Genomic DNA, 22927 nt, shown 5'->3' with positions numbered 1-22927 from the left:
ATGGTGTCATAGTATCTCTGTGTTCTAGTTGAGTGGTGATGTAAAGGAGAGAGTAAGCGTGGTGGTGTGATATGATGGGTTATATGCTCTTTCAAATGTTCTCTGCATTCCAAACCATACCATATACGTCAAGCAATTCTATGCGCTCCAGTCCGTACCGTGCACTCCTGCCCATGTATCTGTGCTTGTTCGTTCTATGTACTTGTCCGCTATATGCAACACGTCAGTTCACTCTGGGCACTTGATCGCTCTAGGCACCCGTTCGATCCAGGTACTCATCCGCTTTATGCCCTCATGCGTACTATGCGTTCACCTGTTTTATGCACTCATCCCCTTGACGCACTCACCCCTCTACGCACTCACTCCCTCTATGCACTCACCCCTTCTATGCACTCACCCCCATCTATGCACTCACCCCCTCTTACACTCACCCCCTCTTGCACTCACCCCCTCTAGGCACTCATCCCCTCTGTGCACTCATCCCCTCTGTGCACTCATCAGCTCCACGCACTTATCCGCTCCACGCACTCATCCCCTCTCCGCACTCATCCGTTTTAAGCACTCGTGCTTTTCACGCATCCAACAGAAATATCCTGTTCTATATATTCATCTCTGCACTCATCTGTTCTATACCTTCATCTGCTCTGCATATTCATCCTCATCATATACTCATCTTCTCCAGCCTTTTCATCCTCTTCATATACTCCCCTGCTCCATATGTTCATCCATTCCATACACCCATATGCTCTATACACCCATCCGCTCCGTACGCCCATCCGCTCCATACACCCATCTGCTCCATACGCCCATCCGCCCTATACACTCATCCACTCCATATACTCATCTGCTCCATGCACTCATCCGCTCCATACACTCATCCATTCCATCCACTCATTCGCTCCATCCACTCATCCGTTCCATCCACACGTCCGCTCCATCTACACATCCTCTCCATACACTCATCCACTCCATACACTCATCCGCTCCCTACACTCATCCGCTCCCTACACTCATCCACTCCATACCCTCATCCGCTCCATACCCTCATCTGCTCCCTACACTCATCCACTCCATACACTCATCGACTCCATATACTCATGTGCTCTGTACACTCATCCACTCCATACACTCATGTGCTCTATACACTCATCCATTCTATACATTCGCCAGGTCTGTACATTCATCTGCTCTGGTGATCTACACACTCTCCGCACTTCTGTATTCATCCGCTATCCACACTCATGGGCTCTACATACTCATCCGCTCCACATACTCATCTGTTCTACACACTCGTCTGGTTTACGCTCATCCGTTCTGCACATTCATCTGGTTTGCGCAATCCTGCATTCCTGCATTCTACTTGCTTCTCTGAGATTTACACACTCATCCACGCTACGCACTCCTCCTCTCTATGCACTCACCCCCTCCACGCACTCACCCCCTCTACCCACTCACCCCCTCTATGCACTCACCCCCTCTGTGCACTCACCCCCTCTACACACTCACCCCCTCTGCGCACTCACCCCCTCTGCGCATTCACCCCCTCTGCACACTCATCGCCTCTGCGGACTCATCCCCTCCGCGCACTCATCCGCTCCACGCACTCCGCTCCACGCATTCATCCGCTTTAAGCACTCATCCGCTTTACGCACTCATGCTTTTCTTGCATCCAACAGCAATATCCTGTTCTATATATTCATCTCATACACTTATCTGTTCTATACCTTCATATGCTCTGCGCACTCATCTTCTCCATATACTCATCTGGTCCATACACCCATCCGCTCTATACACCCATTCGCTCCATGCACCCATTTGCTCCAAACACCCATGCGCTCCATACACACATGCACTCCATACACCCATCCGCTCCATACACCCATCCGCTCCATACACCCATCTGCTCCATACACCCATCCGCTCCATACACCCATCCGCTCCATACACTCATCCGCTCCATACAATCATCCGCTCCAAACATTCATCCGCTGCATACACTCATCCGCTCCATATACACATCAGCTCCATATACACATCCGTTCCATATACACATCCGCTCCTTACACTCATCCGTCCTATACACACATCCGTCATATACACTCATCCGCCACTATACACTCATCCACCCTATACACTCATCTGCCCTATACACTCATGTGCTCTATACCCTCATCCGTTCTATACATTTGCCAGGTCTGTACATTCATCTGCTCCGGCTATCTACACACTCCCCGCACTTCCGTATTCATCCGCTATCCACACTCGTGTGCTCTACATACTCATCCGCTCCACATACTCATCTGTTCTACACACTCATCCGGTTAACGCTCATCCGTTCTGCACATTCATCAGGTTTACGCATTCCTGCGTTCTACTCGCTTCTCTGTGTTTACGCACTCATTTGTTCACTTCATTCACTCCTCATGCATTCTGTCTATTTCACTAATCTCGTTACTCATTCCGTAAGATTTACTCTTATTAACCATTTCACTGCTTTGATCTACTTTATTCGTTTAATTCTGTTTGCCCTTCTAGTTTATATTAGGGGTTGTAGCTGTCAATTTCTTGCATCAGGTATTTTGTTGGATCTGTGTCATTGAGTTGCTGTTAGTCTGTTTGGGTTATTTTGGTACAGGTTGGTTTTTAGGGGAAGAGCCAGGTTTTCAGCAGTTTGTGGAAAGACGTTAAATCCTCGGTTAGGCAGATGTGGGGTGGGAGTGAGTTCCGTAGCATGGGGGCCAAGGTTGAGAATGATGATCCGCCTAACCTGACTGAGTTTGTCTTCGGTATGTCTAGGAGGCCGGCTGAGCTTGATCTTAGGGTGCGAGGGGGGTGATAAGGTTTTAGCTTGTTTTGAAGATATTGAGGTCCGGTTTTATGCAGTGCTCGATGGGAGATGCATAAGGTTTTGAAAGTCACCCTTCGGGCTACTGGGTGCCATTGCAGCGTCTTAAGGGCTGGGGAGATGTGGTCTCTTGGGCCGAGCGCAAGTAGCAATTTGGCAGCCGCATTTTGTGCCCTTTGGAGTTTATTCAGTTGGTACGCGTGGACTCCGAGGTATCGGGGGTTTGCGTAGTCCAGTCCTGATATAACGATTGATTGGACTGCGGAGAGTCTGTTGGGAAAGGAGAGATATGGAAAGATGCACCTAAGGGTTTTATGGTGGTTTTGGCAGGACTTTGAGACGTTGTTGACTTGGCGTGAGAGTGTTAGATCAGAGTCAAGGGTGCATCCAAGATTTTTCGCTGAGTTGGAGGGGGTCAGTGAGTTGGCCAGGGTAGTGGATGCGGAAGAAGTTCTGAGTTGCCACATACCATGATTTCCGTTTTGGAGGGGTTTAACAAGAGGTGGCTTTGGGACATCCAGAGTTTTATGTCAAGGAGGCAGGAGGCCAGGTCAGGTCGGGAGTTGGGTTTTGAGTTCAGGAGTTTTAGAATTAGTTCAGTATCTTCTGCCTAGTTGTAGCAAAGGATGTTGTGAAACCTGATTGTGCGGGATCAAGGAGGTTGTTGGCTTCGACAAAGGCATTTAGTTGGGAGTAGGTGGTTCAGTCAATGAGTTTGGCAAGGAACCTGGTGTTTGAGATGGGGCAGTAGTTTTTGGGCTCGAGAGGGTCGTACAAAGGTTTTTTAATTAGAGGTTTGACATCCCTGTGTCACACAGCAGTGGCAGAGGGATGTCTTTGAGACTTCCCAAGGTTTAAATACCTTCTCTGGGACTGACTACTGTATCCCAGTGAGTGTAAGTTGAATTGTCTTTGCTAGTCTTTTTAAATTGCTATACCCAGCAAACACTGCCTTACAGCAGAGTGCTGGAGGGAATAGCTAGTATTCCCTATGCCTAGAAAACTCATGTAGCCCTCAAAAGCTACCCTTTCCTCTCAGAATGGCTGGTGGCAGTGGTATTACCATGATTTTCCCGACCGTGACCCGTTTAAACAATCCGGTAGCTAAAATCCACGGGAGCCATGTTTTTCAAGACGGCGTCTGAACCCCATCTGTAAAAACAGGTTCCAATTGACTTTTTTCGCCATTTCTTTTTGGAAAGGTCCTTCTAGTGTTTGTCTCTGTGCGCCAAATTAGGTTTGGTCCCTTTGTTCATTTGCCTTTGGCGGGCGTCAGTACGGAAGCCCCCCCTCTGGTGCCTGAGTGTCTGGGGTGAACAGAATGTGAGGGAGGTGCCCGAAACTCCCTGTGCTTAGGCTCCTAGGAGACCTGAATGCACTCTGGCATGATTGGCTGGCTGACTGTCTGGCAAGGACAGCCACCCTGCTGGGTGAGTGGCAGCCAGCCTGGAATGAATGGGAGCAAACTGTTTAAAAGAAGGTCTCTGGGACTTGGAAGGCAGAGTCGACCACTGCAACGAAAGAACCAAAGACGAGCTGAAGGAAGAAGACTGCTGCAAAACCTGGACTATTGGTTTGCCCGGTGAAGCCCTGCTGAAGATCTGAATAGCCTGAAACTCCCTCGACAGAGAAGCCCCTTCAAGGACGACTTCTTCCCTTGAGCTGGTGGGAACAACCAACTTGCAAGCCACCTGGAAACCATATCCATACTGGTCGAATTTTCTTCAGAGAGCTGTTGAAAACCGGAAAGACAGTGAGAAGGATACCAGTTTGTGGACTTTAAGGCACTCACACCTTAAACCGACGTGTTGCCAAGCTTGTGTATCTGTCCCTGTGCAGGGTAGGAACCTCCTGACGTCCTTCCTCTTGGCCCCTTGACTGAGGCCCAGGAACAGCGAGATCTGCAGGAACTGCCAGGGACAATTGCCTCAGCTACAGCTTTTCTTCATTACAAAGGTCTTGTGCAAACGCGGTTGAGAAATCCTCTCTGCTGCGGTGAAGGTTTGTGAAACGTTCCCAATTTTGGAGTCTTGTTCGCTCCTAATCTGACATATAACTCTTTTTCGTGCAAACTACTTCTAAGAACATTGGCAAAGACTTAACCGTTTACTACCAGAACTGTGCTATCGTATCCAAGACACTGAACCATTGACTTTGGCCCAGGACTATTGAATTGAATTGCATCTTGTAGTGAACTGAAACTATTTGCCCTGCCTGAGAAAGTATTTGTGTTTAATTCTTCTAACCGGTGTCTTTTTACCCCTTTTAAAAGTTCCTGAAGTGCCATTGTGCTCCCACTTCAGGGGAGCCTAACTTGTTCAGAAACTTATTGGTTTGGTACTGGAGTGTATTATAGTCTGATATTGAGCTGCTTATTGCTAGTGGAATGTTTTCTAAATGACTGTGTGAATAAATTAATATTGTTTTACCATGAAACCTTGAGTAAGTGTTAGTTTGAACCACTGTGATTGCAAGTCCTTTGGCCTAGAGGCAATCTCGGCCTACAGGCTATCCCACATGGACATCATTTCTGCACAATGAAATCCACTGCCAAGAGATGGTTTCCTTGAAACAATCTCTCAAAATGAAGTTAGAGACTTAATGAGTGAGTATGCATACTGACTATGTGGCCACTCACGACGTACATCACCAGGACCTTGTATCGAAAGGGACCCTCATGCATGCATCCCTCTCATGAGTGGCCGTAGCCAATGAGGAACAGGCTTCGGCAATACGTGGTCAGAGTGTACCATCCGAGGACCTACTACAGGGTGGCAGTCCCAGTTGAACCATGCAGTTGTGTGTTTGCAACCCAACAGTGGCATGCCGTGGCACACGTAGGCTTTGCATGAATGATGTGATCTGGTGATGTTTGGGTGATGGTCACTGTCGCTGAAGATGTGAGTTGGCCTACATGTCTGTGTGTTTGCATGTCTCCCTGATCAGCCATGCATGTGCCTGGGGTTTCTAGTTGCACATCCACATCTTGCTGCTTGGAGGCAGTCTCATTGGGATGTTTCTGTGCAAATGCTACTGGTGGGAGCTGATTCAGTAACTCACTTTCATGTGTGGCATTTCATTTGCACTCCTGTCATATCAACCTTGCATGCCATCTCCTGCCATGTTTCATGTCCAGTGGCCACTTGATGATAAGGGGTGGCCTGTCCTATTGGGTACTCTGGTGAACCTATGGTCAGCCTCTGCACCCTAGGCCTCGTTTGTGTGGTGTTTCCACATTTTCTCATGGGAATCGGTTTGGTCTTCTTGTTGAAGTGTGATATGGGGTCACTTTGGGTATCATTTCCATGGATCTTTTGGTTCCCAGTCCACCCCTGTCCATGCTGCATGGGCATGCAAAACACCTGACTGTCTCATTTCACATAGGTGGGTGATCCAGTTGACATGTATGCATGTGGGTGATGTGTGTAGTGTGCGGTGCAATTCTGGTGAGGTGCAGATATGTCCTTTTGATGTGTCATGTGTGATGTTGCTGATGTGTTCCCATTAATATGGCCAAGGAATGTTATGGGAAAGGGGTATATTACCTTATCTTTTCCTTCATGTTTGTGTATCCTGTGATTGGCTAGTTTGCTTTCTGGTATTCCTGCAGATTATCTTGTATGGGGGACATGTTGAGTTAATCAGAGACATTCATGTGGATGGGTGGTGGTGAGCTGTTGATTTTCCCCATTTCAGGACTATGTTCATGGCTGTGGTGTGTGAAGGTGAGCAGGTCCAGCAGCAAAGGTGTTGAGGGAGAGATCATGAACAAGACTTGTGAAACCTCCTCATTTGCTCGCATTGGCATGCAGCGTGGAATGAAACAAGGAATGCTAAGTTGAAATGTGTTAAGCAGTTGCCTGTCCTGCCAAGGGCCCGGCAGCCCCCACAACTGCCTGTATGTTGCATCCAAGGGTGACACAGTGGGTGGGGGGTCGTTTTGCCAGGGTGCCTAAGGCCATTGTTATGCATTGCAATACCAGATGCTGCTCTCTGAGCCAAGGCATCTGGTAGTGGGCCATATGAATGGATGAAAAGACCAAATGGCTGGCCTGGTCTGTAAGTTTGAATGGGTGCCAATTAGTATATTTACTCCGTTTGGGTATATAAGGAGGCTAGAAACCTTTGCCAATAACGTCCCCTCTGTCACCCAGGGTACACAGACTGCAATAAAGCTTGGTTACCATCCCCGGAGTACTGTACACAATGTGTCTGGGTCCTGCCTGTGCTCCACTTGGTTCTCGCTGCCCAAATGGGCCCAGTGGTGAATTGACAGCACACCCCAACCCGGATAAGGGCCACACCTCACGCAATGTCCCAGGAAAGCTTGGCCTGCTGGGGCACCCTACCAACCCACATGGTTAAAAAAAAGCCACTGGTGCTTTTCAGAGAGTCCAACTTATTCAGGGCAGCAGGGTGCCTCGCTGAAAGAAGACTTGCACGCAAGTGGCCTGCCTGTGTGCCTCCCTGCACTCTGCAGGATTGATTTGGCACATTTGGACCTTCTAGGGTTGGACTGTTTGACCGGCCTCAGCTGCTATTTTAAGCAATTGACGTCCACCCGCCTTGGGACCATGTCAAGGGTATGCCCCCTGGGGAGGGCTCCCTTATGTGGGTGTTTACCTACTCCAAGCAGAGCAAAGGTCGAGTGGCGTGACAGCTCACTATTGGTCAGAGCAGAGTGGAAAGGATCTGCAAGGTGTCAGGATCTCAGCATTGCAGCACAAAGGGATCTATGGAGTTCCTTATGAAGGATGACTACCCAGTGATGGACTAGCAGTAGAAAGAAGACTGCCAAGATTCATGAATCAGATAGGACACTCCGGGGATGGGCGTATGACGAGCTCTGGAATCTGGATATAATGGTGGTCATAGCCATGATGGGATAACCATACCCATAAACCAAGCTCTCTCAAAACAGACTCCTAAATTGATTACATTGAGGGATCCAGAATCAGACTCTGAACTACCATCTGAATGGTTGTGTTGGACCATGACTCCAACTATTATAGACATCAGAGGACAATTGTATATGTACATGTTACTAGTCGTAGTTATATACTGTTAGATAATAGTATTGTTAGGAGGTGTCTCAAATGATTTATTTTACATATACCAGGTATGCTTATAGTATACTTTGGTGTTTGCAGATGATTCTGATCTAAGCTTGTAATAAAAAAAAAAAAAACATGTACGTTGACGGGCCGCTCATTAACCGGGAATGGGCCACTTTAGAGGTACAAAATTGCCAAATCCTATGTCATCTTATTGGTGGCATGCATGAATGGATGAATGGGATTCCCACCATCCCTCCGTACTATCTAGTAAACCACAGCCAAGGGAATGGGGTTGGCTGAATAAGCAGGGATAGGAGACCCTGTTGAGCTTGACTCTAGTCTGGCACTGTGAGGAGGCATGAGAGGTGTACGATAGGTGGGATGCCTTCGGGTCAGCAGTGAAATACCACTACTGTTATAATTTGTTCACTTGCCCAGTGAGGCGGGAAAACCCCGCGGGGATATCCCTCCTGGCTCCAAGACCCCGGCTCCACCCAGGTGCAACCCACTCCAGGGACATTGGCAGGTAGGTAGCATGACTGTCCTATGATAGTGCAGGCGTCCTAAGGCAAGCCCAGGGAGGACAGAAACAGCCCATGGAGATGAAGGGCAAAAGCTTGCTGGATTTCGATTTTACATATGACGACAGACCATGTAAGTGGGGCCTCACGATCCTTCTGACTTTTTGTGTTTCCAGGAAGAGGTGTCAGAAAATTACAACAGGGATGAATATCATGTGAATGTAAAGCATTCACAGTGACTTTGCATTTTGATCCTTCCATGTCGGCTCTTCCTATCATTGTGAAGCAGAATTCAGCACAGGTTAGCTTGTTCACCCACTAACGGGGAACGTGAGCTGGGTTTATTCTGTCATGTCACAGTTTTGTTTTACCATACGGATGGTGTTTTGTTACAATAGTAATCCTGCTCAGTATCAGAGGAACCCCATGTTCAGACATTTGGTGTATGTGCTTGGCTGCGGAGTCAATGGGGTGAAGCTGGAATCTGTGGGTTTATGACTGAATGCCTCTAAATCACACTACCCCTTAAACTGTAACAGTAACACAGCACTGTGGAGTCGTGATTGGCCTAGGATAACCAGCATCTGGGTCAGTGCATAGAGCTTCTTGCTTCAGGACTCAATTGTGGACAGAAGGAGGCAGACTCTCTCACCCGTAGTGCACCACATTTTCGTGGGGAATGTGGTGCATAATCATTTGTAGACAGCCTGATTCTGTGCCAGGGTTTCGTAAGTAGCAGAGCAGCTACCTTGCTGCAATCTATTGTAAGTCATCCACTAAGCCAAGGTTTTGTCAAAGGCGCTGTTGTGGTGCGGGTGCAACAATGGTCTCTATCCTTCTGACTCCTGCTGCACCACGGGTGCACTGAAAACTCCCACCAGTCTTGGGTGCACCTGCACGGATGTGTGCTGGGTAAGAAGCACTTTCTGGTCAGCTGAGCAGACAAGATGGCCTTGGCCCAGCCAGCAGCAGAGTGGCAGGACCCAGCCCATGGGAGTCAGGGAAGAGAGCCTGGCCCTTGTTTGCTGATGGCGGCTTAAACCTTGGGCCCAGGGCACAGAGCTGGCGTCTTGAGCCCTGGCCCGAGGGTGCATAAATGGTGGCTTAAGCACCTAACCCTGGACGGTGGTCTTTAAGGCAGGCACAACCTCATGGATTCACAGCCATGTGGTCAGGGAGGAACATCCCGGTCCATCTGGTCCTTCAGCTAGGCCCAATTAGCCATCTGGCATCAGCGATCGGACCAGATGACCTGAGTTGCGGCTTCTATGTAGGCTGTCTCCTACATTTGTATGTGGCTGGGCTCCATAATAGTTAGTGTAAAGTATCTCCCTGTGGGATGGGCATGTGTCACAAGTGCTGGACGGGTTCCTCCATGCTTGGACTGGGGCGGCAGAGCAAGTGGGGACCAACGGGCCTGTCCTCAGAGGGAGAGGCTAAGCAAGCCAGGCAGCTGAAGGCCCAGGTGTGACCCAGGTTCCGGTAGGTGTCCCAGGGAAGTGTTACTGGGGCTGGACCAAGCTGTCTGGGCCATGGCCCTCTCCATAGGGCATAGCTCAAAGCTGTCCCAGACAGAGCCGTGGGTGTCCAGGGATGCTGACCCAGCCGTTGTGTACCAGCATCTGATGCAGGGCACCGGCCACCTAAATCGGCGGTCCTCGCGTGGGCCCCCGACCACTCTGCAAGACATTGAGGGAAGGGCATTGGATGGCCTTTGGTGTCACCCTGTAAATGGGTGCCAATTGGTAGATCATAGCTGTCAAGTTTCCTTGTCCAAATGTGACAATGTGAGACACTTTAAGGCAATCCTGTTTTCATTTATTTCATGCTCAGCATGTCTATGTCAGCTGACGAGGTGATTTTGCAAGCCCTGATGAAGATGGCATTCAGGTGAGACCTGTTGCATTTGTGAAGACCACTCAGGGAAGCACATGATATGGTGACATTGAGACTGGGGATATCTTCACTCTGTGAGAGATTTGACATGTGTTGTGTGGTGTTGAGCAGGTCCAGCAGCAATGGTGCAGATGGAGACATCGTGAAGATGGCAGTCAGGTGAGTCCTTTGTTGCAGTTGGTGAATGCCACTCAGGGGAGCACATGGTATGGTGACATTGTGCCTGGGGATGTCTTCACTCTGTTATAAGATTTGACCTGCGTTGTGTCGAGTTCAGCAGGTCCAGCAGCAATAGTGCAGAGGGAGACATCATCAAGATGGCAGTCAGGTGAGGCCTTTTGCAGTTGGTGCATGCCACTCAGGGGAGCACATGGTATGGTCACATTGTGCCTGGGGATGTCTTCACTCTGTTTATGATTTTGTGCCTGTGAGAAGGATACTGCTATTTTCACTTGCTATCAATGTTTAGGCAGTTTGTGATCTTGATGTTATGGATGTGGAAGGGATGGTGTTGCAGTTTTTGTGTTGTGGGCCACACAGTTTGCCTCCCACAGCTGCACATTCTCAGGGTGTTGTTATGGGCAAGCTGGTTTGGTCATTTTGCATCATTGAAGGGCATCAGGGATGTGGCTTTACTGTGTGTGCTTCACAGGGGTTGCAGTTCAGGTGAAGTATCTTTGTACAACCTGATTGTGTCTGTCCTGTCCCTGTGCCCTTTGGCCTACTAAGGGAATGAGTGGTGCCTGTGCATGAGGGAGGGTGGTGTCCCTCCTGCAGCTCTACTGCAATGTCACAACGTGTGGCAATATTATGCAAGACACAACGTGCCCGGAAGATCTTGCATATCTTGCATTCCCCATATATGGGGAATGGCATAAGATTTAACTGTCATGCATGCATCCTGAGTAATTTGCATTGACATGCATGATGTGTCCCTTGGCATCACAGATTACCTGCAGATGAATGGAATACCAATGGTTCCTTTTGTGATAGATGTGCTCAGTCTTTTGGGGGGGGAGGCTTGAGTACGAAATGTGTGTAGTTGATGAGTTGATGGAATGTGTGTAATTGTGTGGAATTTCTGCCACACTCTTTGCCTTGCCTGTGGCATGTATATGTGCCTATGCATGTGCTAGGATGCAGCGTAAAATACCTGGTGGAGGCACCTGGATTTAGTGGGCTGTGATATGCCCCTGACAATGGCAGTGGTGCACTGGAATACTCCAGTCACCAGGAAGTGTAAGGCTGATAATACTTTCACCAGGTGTGTCAGTGCGTGTGAGCACATGGTGGGTGATGCCAAGTCCTTCCCACACTCCCAGACAAGGTCTAGGATGACATGGGGAGGAAAACAGTATCCTCCATACACCTCCTCATCTGGCATTCCAAATAATGTGGATTGTGGATGGAAGATTCTGGCCCTCATTCTCCTCCTCCTTCCACATAGTAGGTTCAGGTCTAGGAAAGCAGGGCCCAGCATTTTGGAAGTCCTATGTTCAATATGGTTGCATTGCACTTTTATACTTGAGCTTTCATTGCGCTTTGTACTTTGTGATGTCTATGAGGTAGCGGTAAGATCGCGAGATGTGCATTCATTTTAGGACTCCAGGTAATTGTACAATAGATTCTGTGAATAAGGTTTCCTTAGCACTTGATAGGGCATGTTAATTGTTTGCACAGTGTGTCCCTCTCCACTCACACGTTCTTCCTGATTTTCCGTATGGAATGAGGATTTTGCATGTTAAGCCCCCAATGTATTTCTTTGCACTGGTCCTTATGATATGATAAGGCATTTGTAACGCGCCTATACACAAGTGTTTCAAGGCGCGACGAGGCAGGGAGGGGGGAACAAGGGGAAGACAGACAACGATCCTACTAAGCCAGGTGTCATTCAGACCGCGCAAGTGCAGGGGTAGGGGGAAGGGAAAAAGTGCAAGGGGAAGAGGGAGTGGGGGGGGAGTGCAGTACAAATAAGTAGAATAGAAATAAAATAATAAATAAATAGGGCCAGCTGGTGGCAAGTGCAAGGTAAGTGCAGACAAGTGCTGGGGGGAGGGGGGCTGTAGTTATACAGAGACAGTCCCGCAGTGCAGGGGTTGCCAGGGAGGCAGTGCAAGTGAAGAGTGACTGGGCCCAGGACCGAGGTCGGTGAGAGTGGCCCAGTTGCAGAACCAGTGCAGTATTGGTGAAGAATTTAGCAGGGGAGAGGGAGAGAGAAAGCAGAAGTGAAGAGGAAGGTTTTGAGGTGCTTCCTGAACCGGAGATGGTTCTCCTCAAGTTTCAGGGACGCAGGAAGGCTGTTCCAGAGGGAGGCCCCTGCCGCAGAGAGAGATCTACCCCCAGGTCGTTGCTTCGAGAAGCGGCTGACCCTGAGGGAGTTGGAGACGGATGAGCGTAGGGCTCGGGAAGGAAGATATTTAGGAAGAGAGAGTTGAAGGTATTTAGGCCCCAGGCCCCAGAAGGCCTTGTAGACAATGCAGAGGGTTTTGAACTTAATCCTCGCAGCCAATGGGAGCCAGTGTAGAGATTTCAGTCCTGGAGAGATACGGTCCCTGGGCTTGAGGCCAAGGACAAGTCTCGCAGTTCTGTTCTGGATGAGTTGCAGAGGGCGGAGAGTGGAGGCAGGCAGATTAAGATAGAGGCTGTTACAGTAGTCCAGCTTCGAGAGAACCAGGGCTCGGGAGACAGTGAGCTTCTGGGGGAAGGAGACGAAGGGAAGAATACCTCTGAGGAGGTGCAGCTGGTAATGTGACTTCTTAGAGACGTCAGATATATGAGGAGAGAAGGAGAGTGTGGAGTCGAAGATGACCCCGAGGTTTTTTGCCTTGCAGGTAGGAGCAGGAAGAGGGCCAAGAGAGGCCGGCCAGAGAGCTGCTGGGAAGGAGGGAGTGGGTGTGCCGATGAGTAGGATCTCAGTCTTACTAGCATTAAGGCAGAGGTCATTGGCAGCACACCATTCCTGAATAGCAGACAGACAGTCAGAGAAGAGGGAGGGAGAGGAGGAGGCCGAGGGTAGCCTGAAAATGAGCTGGGTATCGTCCGCATAGCACTGAAAGTTGGGGCAGAGGGCGGCGATGCGGTGGGCAAGGAGTGCCAGATACTGGTTGAACAGCCAGGGAGAGAGATTAGATCCCTGGGGAACGCCACAGGTGGAGAAAAAGATGTCAGAGAGGAAGGACCCAAGTTGGACCTGGGAGGGTCGATTGGAAAGGAAAGAGGTCAGCCACGCCAGAGCCTGACCAGTGATACCCAGGTTATCACGGAGACGGTTGAGCAGGATGGCATGGTTGACAGTGTCAAAGGCAGAAGAGAGATCGAGCAGAATGAGAACACACGGAGTGTTGGAGTCGAGGTTCAAGAGCAGGTCCTCACGGATGTTCAGGAGAGCAGTTTCCGTGCTTCTGGCCGCTCTGAAGCCAGATTGATGGTCATGGAGACTATCAACAGATTCAGCATGGAGGTTAAGCTGGGAGATGGCCAGTTTCTCCAGGAGCTTGCCCAGGAAGGGAGTGATGGAGATTGGGCGATAGTTAGCCGGACAGGAGGGGTCGGCAGAGGGTTTCTTAAGGAGAGGGTGCACAAGGGAGTGCTTGAGGGGGGATGGGAAGACTCCAGAGGCGAAGGAGTGGTTGCAAAAGTCAGCCAGGGCAGGAGCCAGGGAGTCGATGTGGTACTTGATAGTTTTGGAGGAACAGGGGTGAATCTGTTTAGACGAGACTTTCATAGATCGGACTTGTCTGGAAACCTCGTCAGCAGAAAAAAGGGGAAAGGCAGAGAAGGAGGGAGAAGGGGTGGCTGCAGAAGGGCCAGAGGAAGAGCAGGGAAGAGAGGGGGGGAGGTGATAGGAGGAGAGTGAGGACAGGATGTCCTGAGTTTTAGAGATGAAGTGGGAGGCCAGTGCAGTGCAGAGGGCCTGGGAGGGGACAGGAGAGGTAGAGACTGCAGCAGGGTTGGCAAGCTCCTTGCAGATTTTAAAGAGTTCAGCCGAGTTGTTAGATGCCGCAGAGATGCGGGCTTGGATAAGGGCTCTCTTCTTGGTGAGAACAGAGAGACAGTATTGCCTTTGGAGCAGGCGGCAGGCCAGTTTGTCAGAGGATGAACATGAAGCACGCCATTTCCTCTCTGCCACCTTGCACTTGCGTTTTAGGGTGACGAGATCCGAATCATACCAGGGGCTTCAGGCGGATTTTCATGACAGGGGCAAGGATATCAAGAGTCTCAGATATAGCAGAGTGGAGCAAGGAGAGGGCTGTGTCAGGGTGGGAGTCAGCCGTCGGGGGATGGGGGGGCGAGAAGGTGGCAGCGAAAGCCGCAACTGACACGCGCTTCATGGGTCGGATGACCGAGAAGGTGGGTGGCAATGATGAGGGTGGCTTTGCCTGTGGGGTAGGGAGGGTGAGGTGGGAGGATAGGAGAAAGTGATCACTCCAGGAGAGAGGAGTGGAGAGACGGACAGAGAGGGGAAGGTCAGAAGAGATCAGAGCATCAAGAGTGTGCCCTGCAGAATGAGTAGGCCCAGACGGGAGAATCGAGAGTGAGAGAGAGTCGCAGAGGTCACGAAAGAGTCCAGTGGGGGGACAGGAGGCATCTAGGTGGATGTTGAAGTCACCAAGAAAGAGGAGTTGAGTGGTAGAGGACAGGAGTGAGGAGGAGAGGTCAGCCCACTCAGAGAGGAAGGAGGAAATTTGACCAGGTGGCAGATAGATAGTAGCCACGGTAAGGGAATGGCTAGGAGAGAGAGAGAGTCGGCAGACAAGACATTCAAAAGAGGAGTAGGTCTGCGTAGGAGTGACAGTGGCAGGAATCCACTCAGGGAAGATAAGTGCAACACCCCCCCTGCACGGTTGGGCCTGGGCACAGAGAGGATCTTGTAACCTTCAGGTAGGAGTGTGTCAAAGCTTGTGACAGAGCTGGCTGTGAACCATGTCTCAGTGAGACCGAGGACGTCAAGGTCCAGTTCCTCAAGAAGGCGACAGATATCGGAGGAATGCTTGATGGCAGAGCGAGAGTTAAGAGTGGCAAAGTGGAGAAGGTTGCCATCCTTGAAGGACTTCCGGGGAGGGGTACAGATCAGAGGTACGCCCTGCGGAGGTGTAGAAGAAGGAGGTGAAGAGGGAGTGCGAGAGGGGGCAGGGAGGGAGGGTAGAGGCAAGGTAGCCGAAGACAGGGGGGGGACAGCAGGGGAGGAAAGGAAGTTGATGAGGCGAGGGAAGCGTCTATCAAAGAGGTGAAGGTTGGCCTGAGGGCCTTGGACCAAGACGGTCCCATTAGCGTAGACATTAATGATGGCCTTAGAGGAGCGGAAGGGGGCCAAGAGGACATCCCAACGGGTGCCACCATTAATGGGAGAAGAGGAAAAAGGAGAGAGCACAGAGACCATATGAAGGGTCCATAGGTCAGGTGAAGGCACGAAAAAGAGGATGTCAGTGAGAGTTTCCTTAGAGCAGGCACTAGTGTAGGTGTCAGCGATAGGGAGGTCTGGGTTGGAGACCAGGATGTCCTTTTTAAACTTTTTCCTACCAGATTTAGCGAGGAGAGCAGGATAGTCAATAGAGAAGCAGTTAGAGAAGATAGGCGAGATAGAGAGCACCATGGAGTAGGAGGGAGTGTGGGGGCGGGAAGACAGACGATACGAGAAGCACGCAGGCAGGACGTGAGCGGCAAGCCCAAGTTTACCACATTTCAGAACAGTGAATGAGTATTAGGTACAGAGGCCACCTAAGTTAGAGAATCCTGCGAGGGGAGAAAAAACCCAAGTTTACCACATTTCAGAACAGTAAATGAGTATTAGGTACAGAGGCCACCTAAGTTAGAGAATCCTGCGAGGGGAGAAAAAACCCAAGTTTACCACATTTCAGAACAGTAAATGAGTATTAGGTACAGAGGCCACCTAAGTTAGAGAATCCTGCGAGGGGAGAAAAAACCCAAGTTTACCACATTTCAAAACAGTAAATGAGTATTAGGTACAGAGGCCTTCCCATTCTTTGTGCTTTGTGTCATGCAAAGCTCTCTAGCACAGCACAAAACAGGAAGGGCCAGCACAAAGTCCTATCCATGAATTAGAAATTTGCTTTCAGCATGGCACAAAGTGTACTTTTATGCGCAAAGTGGCTTTGCACCTGTAGAGGAGGAGCCAAGTGCCCCACTCCACCTGCCTGGCCTACATTACCTGAAACGTATGAACCAAAGTATGTGACATATACTGAACAGTTAAAACAGCAAAGAGAAGAGTGTGGACTATGTGCAGTACTATGTGCATATACCTAAGAGAATATGGGAGGTAGAGTACCCATTGAGGAAACCATACTTGCATCCAAGATAATATGATGGCCATTTGAACAAGATTCCTGATCAAACAAAGAAACTGAATGACCAGGATGAATGCTATTCATTTGCTAGTATGTAATTAAGTATGTCCTTTCTCCATGCTAAAGATGACGGTAACTATGCTAAAGATGTCTGTAACTACACTGTGATACCTCATGGCCTGAGCGTGTAATAAATATAATAAATATAAATAAATAATGTAATACACAAATAACAAAGAAGTACTAATGATAAGTGACATCTTGTGATCAAGATGATGAAACCTATGCCACAAACTTGATGAAGAAACTTAGTTAGTTTAAAAATGTACAGATGCAATGAAACGCAAGCAGCAAAGTAATCATGACAAGCCTCATAGATACATATGGATTAAGTAAAGAATTAATGTTTCCACTACGTATGTTTCCAAGTCTCTCTCAAATGGGCAACTGAAGTAACAGACCCAAATGAAGATGACTATGTTCATGACATAAAGATGAGAAACAATGCTAAGACAAAGAACATTGTGATAAGATACGAGTAACATGGAGTAAAAGAAACCGGAATAAGAAGAGAATTGATAGAAAACAAGTTCCAGGACACTCTTCAGAAGACATCCGCAGATGGAAAAATAGAGGCCAGATGCAGATTTGGGGAACTGTCTTATCACCAGATGGCTGGGAAGAAGGAGTAGTGATCTGCAGAGACTGGGTATAATGGGTCACTACCAATCCACAATGGAGAATGCACAAATGTTGTGTAAACCGTTATGGCCAAAACTTGCTAAACTACTGACATGGGTCGAAGACAGAGGAGGACCCTTACAGATAGTACCATTGGACAATTCTAAAGTGTGCTTCAGGAACAATGGTACAAGAAAAATGGGGGGAAATCAGAATTTTGAACACATTTTCGATGCACCAGGAATGAATATCAGAACAGCAGTAATTATAGATCATTATTGGGCATGTGGATCCAAAGCCTATATAAGACTGACAAAAGATTGGGGAGGAATTTACACATTGGTGAATGTCCATGTTCCTGAATTGGTGATTCCTGAATTTGTGATTCCTAAAGGTTACCTGAACATTGACAGTTTCCTGAAAGCAGATGCTCATCTAAGAAAGAATATATCTGTGGAACTGATAAATCGAATGAAGCGAGAGAACTACTTTTCAGCTAAGTCAATAGAAGCCTTTGAAGCTATACCATATGAACATAGACTGTTCAGCCAGACTTTTTCAGTGTTCGCATTGATCTTTATGCCAAGGATTCAGGTTGGAGCAAATACCAAGTTGCTTCAGATCACCAGATGGGAACTGCTACAGGCAATTAATACTACCATAAAGGGATTCAACGTAATCAGAGAAGAACTGAGAGCTGTAAGATTGATGACCCTTCAGAACAGATAGGTCCTGGACATGTTCACAGCGATGGATGGAGGTGTTTGTGCCAAAATTGGAGAATCATGTTGCAAATGTATACATTCTCATGATGACAAGAATGGAACATTGACAGAGGTCATAGATATGCTAACAAAGCTCCATGGCCAGATGATGGAAGAGGTCGAAGACATTGCTGATGACAGTTGGTTTGGATCACTCTTCTCATGGGTTCCACAATGGATGGCAGATATTATCAAGTTTTTAGGAGCTTAATTATTATTAGTGATGCTTGGATTCTGTGTGATCAAGATAATAATCTCACAATGCAAGAAGACAGCAAAGAAAGTATAATGGATGAAAATCATGATTGATGTTGAACCAGGATGGAAGCCTAAATATCTAACTGATGAAGGAAAAAGAGACTTGTAAAGACCAGTACCCATGCACCCGAGGGAACAAAGTTCCTGTATCCAAAGGACCATAAGAAATATGTGGGAAGATAGATCTATTGAAGTCCAAGTAGACAGGGCATGCTCATGACATGGAACAAGGATGAGCATGTGAAGTCAGCTGGATGCCTGAAGGGAGTCATAAAAATATGGGTCCCTAAGAGGCATTTCTTTAGACCAGGATGTCTAGGTATAGAAGATGATGTGAGAGTGGTTGATAAATCGCCCAGAGTGGGGGAGTGTAGAGGAGTAGCCAAGTGCCCCCACTCACCTGCCCTGCCTACATTACCTGAAACGTATGAACCAAAGTATGTGACGTATACTGAACAGTTAAACCAGCAAAGAGAAGTGCGTGGACTATGTGCAGTACCCATAAGAGTACCTATACCTAAGATAATATGGGAGGTAAAGTACCCATTGAGGAAACCAGACTTGCATCCAAGACAATATGATGGCCATTTGAAAGAGATTCCTGATGAAACAAAGAAACTGAATGACTAGGATGAATGGTGACATCATACAAAGCTGAATCGACACCTATATAAAAGATAACCAGACCAGAGAGGCAGATGATGTATAAAGAACAAAGAAGTACTAAGGATAAGTGACATCTTGGGATCAAGATGACGAAACTTATGCCACAAACCTGATGAAGAAACTTAGATAGTTTAAACGTGTAAAGATGCAATGAAATGCAAGCAGCAAAGTAATCATGAAGCTAGCCACATGCTTAAATAGATTAGACCGCGGCAAGCGCCAGCATACACCTATATACCTCATAGATTCATATGGATTAAGTAAAGAATGAATGGTTCCACTACATATAAAGCAGTATTGAAAAACGAGGAAGGGCTCATTTTAGTGTTGCAGTTACAAAAAGCTATTGAATTAAACAGAATATATTTTAGCTAAGGAGTTGACTGAGCCAAGAAAGTCAAGGTTTTATCAAACTGGAATTGGCTGACATTAGATACAATTAACGTGAAAGAACATAAGCTCCTCTTCAAGAAGGTCAAGCAAAAATAAAAGACGTCAGAGGACTATATAAGAATAAAATCAAATAAACGAAAAGTCTTAATTCATGGTGTCCAGTCACATGATGGAAGAAAATTGGATGGATGAGAAGATCATACCTACGCACGGAAGCCGGATAGTACCCATGCTCCTTAAAAATTCTCAGAGAACAGTACAGACTCAAGGCCAACTTCAAAGTACTAATTGATACTGGACTATTGAGGTGATGATGGATCACATTTTTAATTGGTGGGAAGCTGGTATTAAGACAAGCGTGCCCGCACCTGGTTGTTTGGTCTGCTTGCTGCTCACGTAGGTAGATAATTACTAACGGGGGTTAGTAGCCAACCAATTGTAAGGGACCACATAGTTTGGGGTCATTTAGTTTGTGTAGCCAATAGGACGTTGTACATTTAGTGACGTTCATAGTGGCCATTTTGAAGTGAGGGCTTAGTTGCCCCTCCTGATGTTAATTATCCAATTACCTCTCTCCGTTACTCCATACAAATATAGAACCTATGCTTAGTTATTCACTTAGAACAATCCCGCTTCCCGATAAGTTTCTGTAGTTTGCCACGTAGGATGATGTTGGTAATGACGCAGGTCAACATGTCAGCTATGACCAATTGTGGGTATAAGAACCCATAATTTTCATGAAGTAGTTAGAGTCAGACTATCGAGCGATTGCCGATGTTCATTGTACTCCCTGTTTAAAATACTTGCATTAAAATAGACTAACTTTTGCCAAACTAATTGTGTCGTCTTGATTATTGATGTTTGATTAAAATCTGCATTCCACATCTACCTCAAGGGTACCGCTACTCATCTTAAAGGGCTGCAAGCCTCCAGTTCACACTGCACTGATTTTTCTTTTTTTATAAATTAGGACCAATGAATTTTAGAAAATCATTGGAATTTGGGAATGATCTTGTCTTTCTTGTATTAAGTACAGTAGTAAATACAACATTCATGAACTGCATAAAAATATCACCACAGAATTGTGTAAGGAAGCCCTAACAATGCTAAAGTGCAAACAAAACAAGGCGGGTTATTGTTATATTAACATTCAAATGATCTATAGACAAATCTGTGCCTTTTAAATGAATCACAAATAACTACTCCAATATTATAGGCAGCATATCCGAATAAATAGGCAATTTGTTTCTAAACATTGCTGCAGATGCCAGCGTTTTCCCATCAATTTATGGTATTGTGTTTCTGTATGTTGTACTTTTTGTTGATAAAATATTTGCATATTTTTTTTGGCAAACAATTTTACATAGCTTTTGTATGCTTTCAGTGCTTTAAAAGATCCAATTGATCTAGTAAGATCCGTAGCACTACTAAGGGAAAGATGGTTATATTTTTCAAATGGTGCGGATCAGCTTTAATTTAAAGGTACATTTTATCATCATTTTCATTTTAGAGTGTAGAAGTACCTATACATGTGTTAAATCAGGGTTGTCCAACTCCAGGCCTCGAGGGCTGGATCCAAGTTGGATTTTCAGGATACCCCTCATTAAAATTTACGAGATACATTTGCATACAATGATTCTAAATGTTGAGGGATATGCAGACAACCTGTTAAATCATGGCAACAAGTGAATCACCCAATTTGATCTAAGAAAATGTAAGTATACTTAAAGCCATAACAAGTCTATATCAATAATGGCCTATCAATAAAAGAAGAAAAGTATACTTTGCATTGAATCACCTCTGCACACCACACTTTCGCTCCAGCATGACCTGACGATGCAGTAGCTTGCAGTGACCCCAGAAATCTGGAAACGCCAACACTTTGTAGTCCGGGATGGATTTTGTGTGGGCTGCCATGTTCATGTACAATAGAGGGTCATGGAAGGGAGTATTCCCGGGGTGCCTTGCTAAGAGTTGCCTCACTATGTTGTGGGTTTCTGAGTCGTGGTCCACGGTCTGAGCTGAGCTCAGCAAGTTCACACATTTCCTGTGCATAGTTTTGGTATCGCATGAGTTCTGAAGCATGTGATTCGAAGTGAGTGAACACTCAGTTTCTTCCCATCTACTACCATTGAAGTCCTTCACTTCAACTGGTTTCCCGGTAGCTTTAATTGGTTTCCCATTAGGTCTCTTTCCAATGGATGCTGGTTGACAGTACATCCCATTATTTTCTGTAGGTTCTTCAAAACTGTCCTTAGTAAGAGCTTGGTTTGGGGATCTTTGGTCCGTCTTCAAATATCGTCGATTCTTACAAGATTCAGTGCCTTGAATGGGGGTCAAACCGCCAAGTCTGGCACTCGAAAAGCCATCTTCGAGATTCGGTTCATCTCCAGACTCGGGTGCCAGTTCCTTTAATAGGTAAAAGACAAGCGGGAATATGAAGCAAATTGCTTAACAAAGAGACAAGAATAATTCATGTTCATTTGTAAATATATATTTCATTACATTTTTCTGAACTTCCTTAAGAAACTTTCAGCCATACCATGCACAATACTGACCACTACTGAACTCAATGCCAGTCCCTCAATGTGTCAGGACATAGGGCCTCATTCCAATCCACCAGAATACTGGCAAACGCACCTACCGTTTCTGCCACCTGATGTCCCGGCAATAATTTGATATTAAAGGCGGCAGAACTACAGCTAAATCCCCATTGCATGGATTCCCATAGTACTCCATGGGGGGGGTTGCCAGTATTTCGGCACCAGTAATACCAGTGTGGAAAATACCCACTGTTTTATGCCGGTGGAGGCCTGAGTTACCGCCAGCTCTTAACTGAACGTAAGTCAGGTTACCCCAGCCATGAATACTTGTACTCTGCCAGTCAGGTAAAATGCGGATATAAGTAAATACTGGCACTTTTTTTTTTTACCAGACTGGCAGGGGCATAATGGGGCCCACAGACTGCATCTTCCAACTTGTGCAGATTAGAACAAAGATTAACATTTTGCCAACACTGTGTATTTCTCCTAAACATATAAAACACCTTTTATCCTTCAGAGGGTTATTTACGGCAAATCAACACTGGACGGTTTCACAAACTTGGCTACTAATATAGAAGCAGATGAAAATCATAATGATACTTTTAATTTAAAAGTACAGTTAAAATAATAACATAGATATATGTGCTGTGGAACAAAGTAAAGTGATAGACTTTCAGTACAAGAAAAGGACGTAGAGATGCTGTAGCACTCTGGCGTATAAAACAGTAAGGGCCTGATTCATATAACGTTTAGCGTGGTGCATTGCACAGGTGCAAAGTGACTTTGCACTGCCAACAAACACCCTAATTCACAGAGTGGTGCATAGTGTATTTTGACTTTGCAACCCTTCTGCACCAGTGCAAAGTCACTTTCAACTGCAAAAATGTACTGCTCTGTGTATCAAGGTTTTTGTTGGCAGTTCAAAGTCAGCGTTAATAATTCCATGAATCATGCCCTATATGCACTCTAGTATGGGGTGGGTATGTTTAGCAAGA

The 22927-nt window shown here is 46.9% G+C and overlaps 1 protein-coding gene across 1 annotated transcript in view; it reads right to left on the bottom strand.

The window, feature by feature from the left end:
- The window catches only part of AGBL1 (AGBL carboxypeptidase 1), a 3520373-nt gene that overhangs the window by 2432980 nt on the left and 1064466 nt on the right, over positions 1 to 22927 (bottom strand). Inside the window, exon 11 of the mRNA XM_069624284.1 lies at positions 21188 to 21798. Coding sequence (XP_069480385.1) covers positions 21188 to 21798 — 611 coding nt within the window. The remainder of the gene's footprint in view (positions 1 to 21187; positions 21799 to 22927) is intronic.

Source organism: Ambystoma mexicanum, chromosome 11 (assembly GCF_040938575.1).
Source record: "Ambystoma mexicanum isolate Mex_15411 chromosome 11, UKY_AmexF1_1, whole genome shotgun sequence".
NCBI lineage: Eukaryota > Metazoa > Chordata > Amphibia > Caudata > Ambystomatidae > Ambystoma > Ambystoma mexicanum.
The sequence above is the reverse complement of the archived record's forward strand: the minus strand, read 5'-3'. Positions and strand labels throughout refer to the sequence as shown.